At 41.2% G+C, this 10372-nt stretch overlaps 1 protein-coding gene across 1 annotated transcript in view; it reads right to left on the bottom strand.

Moving 5' to 3' along the window:
- LOC123957452 (RNA binding protein fox-1 homolog 1-like) overlaps window positions 1–9991 on the bottom strand; it is a 63477-nt gene extending 53486 nt beyond the window's left edge. The window contains exons 1-2 of the mRNA XM_046030268.1: window positions 9921–9991; window positions 4112–4405 (exon numbers count right to left, since the gene is read on the bottom strand). Of these exons, the coding sequence (XP_045886224.1) occupies window positions 4112–4405; window positions 9921–9932 (306 nt within the window). The 5' untranslated portion in view covers window positions 9933–9991. The remainder of the gene's footprint in view (window positions 1–4111; window positions 4406–9920) is intronic.
- Between the last annotated feature and the right edge of the window lie 381 nt (window positions 9992–10372).

Raw genomic sequence — 10372 nt, 5'->3', positions numbered from 1 at the left:
CCAGTAAAATCCAGAATAGAATTTAAAATCATTCTTCTTACCTACAAAGCTCTTAATGGTCAGGCACCATCTTATCTTAAAGAGCTCATAGTACCTTACTACCCCACCAGAGCACTGCGCTCCCAGAATGCAGGGTTACTTGTGGTTCCTAGAGTCTCCAAAAGTAGACTAGGAGCCAGAGCGTTCAGCTATCAAGCTCCTCTCCTGTGGAACCAGGTTCCAGTTTAGGTTCAGGAGGCAGACACCATCTCCACATTTAAGAGTAGGCTTAAGACTTTCCTCTTTGATAAAGCTTATAGTTAGGGCTGGCTCAGGTGAGTCCTGAACCATCCCTTAGTTATGCTGCTATAGGCCTAGACTGCTGGGCAGATGGCCGCCCACCCTGAGCCATGGTTCTGCTCGAGGTTTCTGCCTCTTAAAAGGAAGTTTTTCCTTGCCTCTGTCGCCTAGTGCTGCTCTTGGTGGGAACTGTTGGGCTTCTGTAAATAGCATCATAGAGTACAGTCTAGACCTGCTCTTTTATGAAAAGCGCTGTGAGATAACTGTTGTTGTGATTTGGCACTATATAAATTGAATTGAATTGAATTGAATATTGGCCGATAATATTGACCGGCCGATAAATCGGTCAGGCTCTACCAGAGAGAGATGCTTGTCATTATGGACTGGAGTGACTTCTGGGACAGGGTTGTGCTGAGATTGGTGTCAGTCAGAATTAAAAGCAATAGGATGAAGTTCTTAGTAAGTTGTTTAACACCATTGTGGCTAATGAAGACTAATAAGACAGCCTAAGACTAATAAGAAAGCTGAAACGTTCAGGGCTTTTTAAAAGAGCGGGAATGGGATGTGAAAAGGGTAACCCTAACCCTAACCCTAACCCTGGCCCTAGATTGTGATTGCAAGAGACTGTAGTTGATTGTGGAGTTTAAATGATTGTTTATCCACGATGTCATTGAACAGCTGTGAACAGCTGGGGGATGAGACGGATGAGGTACTGGTAACTGTTTGATGATTGAGCCTGGGAGATCAACTAATCTGACAATGGAGTCACCAATAATAAGGATTTCAGGTTGCCTGTCCTAGCAGAACCTGTTATACAGGTGCATCTGAGAAAATTAGAATATCGTGAAAAGTTAATTTTCTTCCATAATTTAAGTCAAAAAGTGAAACTTGAATATTTTCTACATTCATTACACATAAAGTGAAATAATAAAAGCCTTTTTTGTTTGAATCTTCATTATTACAGTTTATAGCTCACGGAAACCAAAAATCCATATCTCAAAATATTAGAATATCAGAATAAATAACGTATAATACAGAATTGGGGACCTGAAAAGTCTGGTTTAGTACTCACAACCACAATCATGGGGAAGACTTCTGACATTAGGGTTGTCCAGAAGACACTCATTGACACCCTCCACAAGAGGGTAAGTCACAGAAGGTCACTGCTGAAAAGGCTGGCCATTCGCAGATTGCTGTAATCAAAGCATATTCATGGAAAGTTGACTGAAAGGTTAAAGTATGGTAGGAAAAGGTGCACAAGCAACAGGGATGACCCCAACCTTGAGAGGATTGTCAAGCAAAGCCGATTCAAGAGCTTGGAGGAGCAGCATAAGGTGTGTACTGAGGCTGGAGTCAATGCAGGCAAGACCCACCATGCACAGACGTGTCCAGGAAAGCTACAAGTGTCACATTCCTAGTGTGAAGCCACTCCTGAGGCAGAGACAACGTCAGAAGCATCTTTCCTGGGCTAAGGAGAAAAAGAACTGGACTGTTGCTCAGGGTCCAAAGTACTTTTTTTCAGATGAAAGTACATTTTGCGTTTCATTCGGAAATCAAGGTGACAAAGTCTGGAGGACGAGTGGAGAGGCACAGATTGATGTCCAGTGTGAAGTTTACAACGTCACTGAATATCTGGGGTGCCATGTCATCTGCTGGTGTTGGTCCACTGTATTTGATCAAGTCCAGAGTCAATGCAGTGTCAAATAAGTTGAGATCCCAACGCTCTTACTATCAGGTCGCAAAGAAGAAAACTGGAGCCTTTCTCCCTTTAGTAACAACAGTGAGTGAGAAAAGGGAAGTGCAACGTACTTCCATCTGCAAAACACAGAGCTTAACAATGCTATAAGCAATATATTGAATAATAATTAAAAGAAAGATATTTGGTATTAAACATGATATGATGATTGAAAATCAGGATATCTCATTGATATTTAAGATTAATAAATTGAATTGATCTTCCGATTGTAAAATACATAATATGGTTAAAGTAAGGAGAATTAGGGTAAAGGTTAAATAACTGTGCAAAAGGTCGCTAAGTGGGTGAAGACATCATGACTATTAGTCATTGGGAGAGAAGGGTCAGCAAGGGGAAATGAAATGGCCAAATAAGGACATCTCTGGCCCAAATGAATTAACGGATGAACAAGCTATGTGACAGTAGTCACGTAGACAGGAAAAGGGCGGTAGCTGATTTGACAAAGAAACTCAGCTACGGAGTAGGATATATAAAGAGTCAGAGAGAGATCGGGGTTATTCCTCTGCTGATCTCAGAGGTATCGTACTCGGAGCAAGACCATCACCGCACCGGACCAAGAGCCCAAGACAAGAGATGGGGATTTGAACAGCAAACAACTAGAGAACACTTCAGAGGTTTCTTTAGGGGACTTAAAGAGAATGTGTTGTGATCTTCAAGAGATCGAGCCACAGAGGGTAACCACAACGACCAAACCAACTGAAGTATCATCGGACTCTGAAGCTTTTCTCTTTCTCAACTGCAACGAAGACTGAAGACTTTTGGAGACAATTTGAGGGCTTTGGACAAAGTCTCGAGTTTCTACAAGACTCTACAGATCCGCAGAAGAGGGAAAGAACTCCTTGGCCAGGACAACTCCTTCCCCTCCCTTTCTCTCCAAAAGATGACATCAAAATACTCAACCTCAGCTATTATAATCAGGTTTTGAATTTTAGAGATTTTATCAGTTTAAGTTGTATGCTTGCCCTTGCTTAATTTTGCAATAAAATATATTATCATTGCATTTAAAGTACCAGTACTAGACATTGAATTTATTTCTTCACTAAGGTCATAATGCATTAAGTAAAGTGTGTTTAACATCTTTAAGGTTCTTATAGGTTGCTCTAGCCAACGAAATTAACTTATCCTTGGGGCCTATTTTCCTGGCCACTAAATACAATCCTAGCAACTATACCAAGTGCACTGATCAGTGAGAAGAGAGTTGTCGTTAACGGGCGTGGCTGGGGTGGTATTTGGCTCTAGGGCTATTCAGTCAGGTGCCATTTCAGAGTAAGCAGGCGTTCGGAAGAAGACAGTTAGAAGCTAGGCGAATCTCTTCGACACCAGCTTAAACAGTCCTCACTTATACCTAATAGGGTAATACCCATAGGCCTAGAGGATCGGACCCTTTAACCCCTTAACGCCTGAATTTTTTTAAATTAAAAAAAAAAAATTATTTGTGTTTTCATTTGCTTTCAAGCTGATGTTAAATTAAGTGAAGATTGTTAATTTGTCTTTAGAACATAGAAAATATATAAATTCAGGTATGTGAAGGTATGATGCAAATTAGCGACAACAACAGTTCCTTTTCGAGCACGATTTGGCACTTGTCCACAGTGCCAAAACGATTAGTAACTGGTTTGCTGACCATGCTTACTGTGCTTGATTGGCTAGCCAACTCACCTGACCTGAACCCCATAGAGAATCTCTGGGGCATTGTCAAGAAGAAAATGAGAGACACCAGACCCAACAATCCAGATGAGCTGAAGGCTGCTAAGCAACCTGGGCTTCCATAACACTTTAGCAGTGCCACAGGCTGATTGCCTCCATGCCACACGGCACTGATGCAGTAATTCGTGCAAAAGGGGCCCCGGACAAGTACAAATTTTCTGAGATGCACCTGTAGAAGACGAGTTTGGATAAAAGATGTTGCTGATTAGTCACATCAGGAACAATAGAATTGATGGGAGGAGTTTCACCTGGGTTTGAAGATGGAGGGATACTGCAGATAATAATTAAACATGGTACAGCACAGAAAAATCAAACTCTATAACCCAGCTATCGTCAATTTAAACACCAGCTTCACCCATGTTGCCTTACTGTGGCTGTGCCGGTGACCGTCTGACTGCTGGAGTCTGACCCACTCTGTTCACTGTGGCTCTGTGAGGACTGGTAAAGGTTGAGTGGATGCTCACTGACGGAGGCCTGGACCCCGCTGTAGTCCTGTGGTACTGCTGGGTGTTGGTGTGGATGTTGGTGGGGGTGTGGATGTGGATGGGGGTGTGAAGCTGTGAACTCAGCTGGAATGCCATTCTGGGGAGGGGTGGCAAACTGGGCTGATGGGTAAGCCTGGGCCATGGATGGGTCTGGTGGTGCTGGTGTGTCCGGGTTACCCTGTGTGGACAAAGATTCACTTTTTAATTTCACCATTTCAACATCCCATCATTGGAGATTTTGCTCAGTTGCTGCATTCCCTTACTTCACATCACTTTAGATTGTTTATCAAAAAATCACATTCCTCAGGATGAATTGTAATAATTTCTGATCCTCTGACATTTCATTATGTCTAAATTCAATTGTTTTTTCGTTTTCTTATATTATATCATCATTTATAACATTATATGAATTATGTCATTTTAATAAACATTACGTGCTAAACAGCAGCATGTTAACACCAGAGTAGTACAGTTACACCTCACAGAGCTGTTAGTGTGGCTTGTTCTAAATATTTTTGACCCATAAGCTGCAGGCCTACATTAAGTTGATTGGTCTGGCTATCTAATTGTAGATACAACAACCTAAAAGGCAGAAAATGCAAATAAGAGAAGTAAGTAACAGATTGACACTCACAGGTAATGTTATAATAAGTTAATATAATAATAATAATGTTATATAAGAGGATAGTTGCAACAAGACTCCTGTGTCTGTCATGGTTTTGAGTTTTAGTTTTGTATGTCCTGTTTGAAGTTAAGAGTCCTTTCTCATGTGCCTTGTGTAACCTTACCTCTCTTTGTGTGTTTTTCCCACCTGTTTGATTGTCTGCCCTGGTCTGATAAGTTTCACCTGTGTCTAGGAAGTCTCCCCTCAATAGTGTATTTATTCTGTGTGTTCCCTTGACTCACTTACAATTCCAGTTGTCATCTCTGGGTTCAAGTATACATGCTATGTGCCATTAGTTTTTTTGTTCTCTGAGTTCTGGACTTATTTCCTTGCCTGTATTCTGGATTTGTCAGCTTGTTTGTACTGTTTTTCTGGTTTTGACCCTTGCCTGCCTCACTTTGCCTGAGTGTGAGTACCCTTTTATTTTATTATTAAATACCATTGAACTGAACCTGCTCTGCCCCAGTGTCTGCAAATGGGTCCAATCCCTTATGTTCTTGCTACTCATGATTTATTTTCCTAGCCACTGTCATTCAGAGATCCCACAATAAACGCGGAAAGAATATCCACCAATACTTTGTTCAGTATGAATGACGGCATAATCGTGCAACCATGCGTGCTTTCACAGCGATCCAGCTTTCCGGACCCAGCAGCGTACAAAAAGACCGTTGCGTGCAATACAGCACTGGCATGCCAGCTGTGGCTTTTCACACTGACATTTTTCAGTCTATGTTAATACCAACGTTACCAGCTCAGAGGCAGGGGGGCCGCCAGGAATTTTGGGCCCCTTGACAAAAAAATCTAATTGGGCCCCCTCTGTGCAGCTGTTGTCACCACTTCTCTAGGACTTAACTGTCCCATCAAAAGCTTTACATAACTCTAATTAAAGGCTTGCAAGTGTCTGGCTTCTTGTAGTTCAATACTAGTACTAGCACAATATTTACTGCTGGTGATTTGTACATGCAATTCTGCATACAGGACGCAGTTCAATATTTGCTTCTCAAATTAATAGTCCTTCATGATGGGAATAATAAAGTCTGTATCTATAGATGTCATTAACGGCCATAATTCAATCTAAATGAACGTATCAAAGTGGATTATTTTAATATAGTCTGTAACTTCCATGCAGGCTGAGGTAAGCTGCTGTCCAGCATCCACTACAGACAGGAGGGTGTATTTTTATTTTATTTATTTCAAAATGATCATTATGTGAGAAAATAATTTCATTGTCATTAATAAATATTTCATTTTCTTTTTTGTTATGATAAAAAGAGCAAGAGAGAGAAATCCCCACAGACTCCCTGGAGTGATGCTAACTGTCATGTCATTAACACCGTGCTGCTCCCCTTCTTCACTGGGACAGGGAGGCTACAGTTATGGTGAGACTGGGGTGCCGCTGACTCATCTGTTGTTAGTCTGCTAAAAGGGGCAGGGACAATGATTTCACATGAATATCTTGCTAAACGTTTCCCTGTACTAATTAAATGTTGATGAAATGTAGGCTAACACTAGTCTGCAGCTAGCTAGCTTATTTCACTGTGGACATTAAGCCAACAGGTTAACTCCACTCTCAGACTAAAGGCTGCCCACCTTTCTTGGGGAAAAACTGGGTTACAGATTGACATCCTTTCCTTTGTCTTTCCTCTCTCTTTTTTTCTCTTTCCTTTTTTGAAAACCAGGCAACATTGTGATCACTGTGTTTCATCTACTGACTGCATCTGAAAACTGTCACTGATGAGTGTGCAAAGGCAGGACCAAACCATTTCATGCAGATACAGGGGGGTGGTCGATCAATATGGAGGTTTACTTTTCGGTCAATGGGGATATTTAACTTTTACTGGCAAAAAACAAGCAAAAACAAAGAGATCATTCTTTTTATTATTATATTTGAAATATATCTATACTCAATGATGATGGTTTATATAATGTATAGTATAATATAATTTTATATTATTTATAATTATTTCTTGGGGCCCCTGTCAGTCAGGGGCCCTTGGAATTGTCCTAACTTTCCCCCCCTATAAGGTGGATCAAACCGGACCCCCAGATAACAACTAAGAGTAGACGCAAAGGACGAAGTTTGCTCTTTTCGTTCATTGTATTCTGAGTTAGACCCATGCATTCCTGCCTGATTTGCCACCATGAAGGAGAGGAGGATGAAAATTTAGAAAGCAGGTATAACAATTGCTAAAAAAATTATCTTTAATAATTTGCATTTTGGTTATGAAGAAGTCACTCAATGTTAGATAAATCTGTTTTTTACTCCAAGTTTACTGCATCTAGGCACCTGTAGCCCATGTGTCTTTGCCTGTGGAGTTGTAAATGGACTTAGTTTTAGATTATGCCTCATAGACTAGTGCTGACTGCCTTTGGCACTGATTGAGAGAGTGTGCCAGGCCTGTTTGGCATGCTTCACCGCTGGCAATCAGACTGTCCAGGTGTCTGACAAAATCATGGAAAGGAACCCTATGAGTGACACCTTTTGTTTTCAACAGGAAACTGAAGTCTCGCTCAAGGACAATTCGCTCTGAAATATCATGAGAGGCAGATTGTTACAGGAAACGGTGGTAATGAGGAAAAGGAGTAATAATGTTACACCAACACAACAAACAACTCTGACTCAAGTTATTGCCATCATCTTACTGCAACAACTCACATTTTGCAGAATTGAAAGGTCATCTAACTGCGCCTCTTCTAATCTCACTCTGCCTATCTTAAATCTACACAGCCCTTCCTCTGCAAGAGGAACATGCGCATAACGCAGCATCACTTCCTTTCACCTGGGATGCGTCATGTTGTTAACCTGTCCACCAGCTCCTAGGCCCGTATACGTAATTTGCATATTGAGATAACAATACCACTTAATGCTACAGGTGTAAATGCACAAAAATGTGATCAAAAGTCATTAACCACATACAGGTCGCAGGTTAATACTGATGAGTTTGTGTGTCAGGGCTAGGGCTTATAGAAATCAGTTCAAATCAGTTTTCTCTCTTTAGATACAAACTCTACACTAAAAGAGGGGATTTAACAAACACATTGGCAAACAGTAGGGCAAATAAATCCACAATACAGTATTCCAGTAATCCCATATGCAGTAAGAGACTGACCTGAACAGCCAATAGCAAAGACTTCTGTGTTCTGACGACCAAACACAGACAGACAAACTATGGAATACCTCAGCAATAACTGCTTCACTCAAAAGCCAAAAAAAAGAGTTTTACAAATGTGGTTTCAGCTGGCTATAACTGTGATTCACAAAAAATACAGAAACATTAACGGACAGAAAGTTTACATGCATGCCCCCAAAACACTTACAGTAGGGTATGTAAGCAAGTGTTAGTGTGCCATTACAGAGAGGGGAGAGAGAGAGAGAGAGAGAGAGAAAGAAAGGTGCAGTCAGTCATATGTTGGAAAAAGAAATGGAGTTTGAGCAAGAGACACAGAGAGAGAAAGGGATGCAGACAGTGAGTCTTGGCTAAATGTTTTGCAGTATAATGAGAACCATATTGAGTAGGCTGAAATATGCTTTACGTGGCAGAGCACTGCAACCCCCCCAGACACACACACACACACACACACACACACACACACACACACACACACACACACATGCACACACACAGGAATATAATTAATTTTCTAAATAAGAACAGAAAGAATTACTCTACTGCTTTCGGTATACTTCCTTGTGTGTTACTAGAACTCTACTCAAATCTCACTTTTTCTCAAAAGACAATTGAGTTTTAAATATTTAATGTCTATTGGCCCCTTCTCCGTGACTGACTATGTATCTTAATTCTGAGAACACCATAAAATCTTGATTTGACTTCCAAGAGGGGTTTTACTGTAGCCTTTTGTCGCACTGCATTTTCTCAGTCAGCATTCTCTGTGAAAGCCACACCTCAGTGGAACACTTTACTAGACCAGTACCTTCAAAGAAAAACTACAGTTTAGTACAGCTTTGCTTTTTCATAGCTTTGGTCATCAGTTCCATCAGTTATGGTAACTAGATCTTGGAAATTGATCACTAAAAATAGGTCCAAATGGGCAAGTAACACAAGGTAGGAAAAACTGACTGTTTATCTGACCTGAAATGTTGTTAATTCATTGCACAGAAAAACACAGGAAATTTTGCACAAAGTTACAGGGAGAACAGAAGCAGTTGAAGCAGCTAGTGAATAAAACTTTACAATGGGCAGTTTAGGTGATCATTTTAATGTGTCTGAGCGAATCCTCGATTTGCTCATGTACTTGTCTATTCTGTCAAGTTGTGGGGTTTTTAATGAGCTTTTCTTATGTCTGGAACATAACCTGGATGTTCTAGTTTCCTTTTGGCCCTGTATTAACTCCAGCTGAACTTTGGGTGCATTTTGTGCCTCATCTTTTACAGTGGAGTCTCGCTAAGAAGGGATTCCCTCATTGCCAATATGAACAGGGAGGATGATTACATCGAACTGTCTCAACACATGAGTATTGTGAAAAAACTCACAGCGCAGTATAATAAACCAAATGACAACATGTTTCATAATATACATGTTCCCTTAAAATATTTTATTTCTTCTTCCTTCACATTGCCTTACTCGCTCTTCCTCCTACTGCTGAACAAACACAGCAAACCTTTTCCAGTTGGCAGGGTTTCTTGGTTTCATTTCCAAATCAGAGCTGCAGAGCACCCCACCCCCCCTTTCTCTAATGCGTAAATTCATCAATCCATCAACAATAGCTAGTTTTTACCATAGATGAGGACGAAACAATGAGGTAGAAAGAAAGAGATGCATGCACACACCGACGCAAATAAACAGAGCACGCAGCCATGCAAACCCACATGTACTGCAGAGACACACACATGCACACACACACACACACACGCACACAACCCATAAAAGGAGCATGCAGCATGCAACCTTCGGCAGTAACAGCACAGTGTGGAGGGAGAGAGCGAGTGTAGAAGTAACAATGAGGAGAGACAGAGGGAGAGAGACATAGAGAGAGAGATGAGGACAAACAGTATGTATTCTCAGTATACCTGCTCTACCATCTTGTCTCAGCCGTCTTCCATGCACATCCAGCTGCGCTATAAAGTCCAGCACACCAGCGTCTGCCTACAGCCAGCATCAATTATGTATGGCTTTGTGTGTGCATGTGTGTGTGTAGTGTGGGAATGTGCAGAAGGAGGAGGAGGAGGAGGAGGAGGAGGTGCCATGAAAGTGGTGTTGAATGAAAGCAGCGTTCCCCAAAAATGTTTTCAACACAATCCCTCCCTTCTCCTTTATTTGTGCGGTTTTTCCCCGTTCCCCGACTTCAAAACTAGCAATTTGACATTCTTGCTCTCTTTATGCAGTGATTGGCCAACGTTGGCAAGTTTATTCCCATTGAGTTCTCGAGTTGTAGTCATTGTTAGCCAAGTTAACATAGCAGCTAAACTAAGTTATTCTGTATATGGTAGGACCCCGTGGCCATACATTTGAGATATATGTG

This window comes from Micropterus dolomieu, linkage group LG02 (assembly GCF_021292245.1).
Source record: "Micropterus dolomieu isolate WLL.071019.BEF.003 ecotype Adirondacks linkage group LG02, ASM2129224v1, whole genome shotgun sequence".
In the NCBI taxonomy this organism is placed as follows: domain Eukaryota; kingdom Metazoa; phylum Chordata; class Actinopteri; order Centrarchiformes; family Centrarchidae; genus Micropterus; species Micropterus dolomieu.
This window is presented reverse-complemented; position numbering and strand designations above follow the sequence as displayed.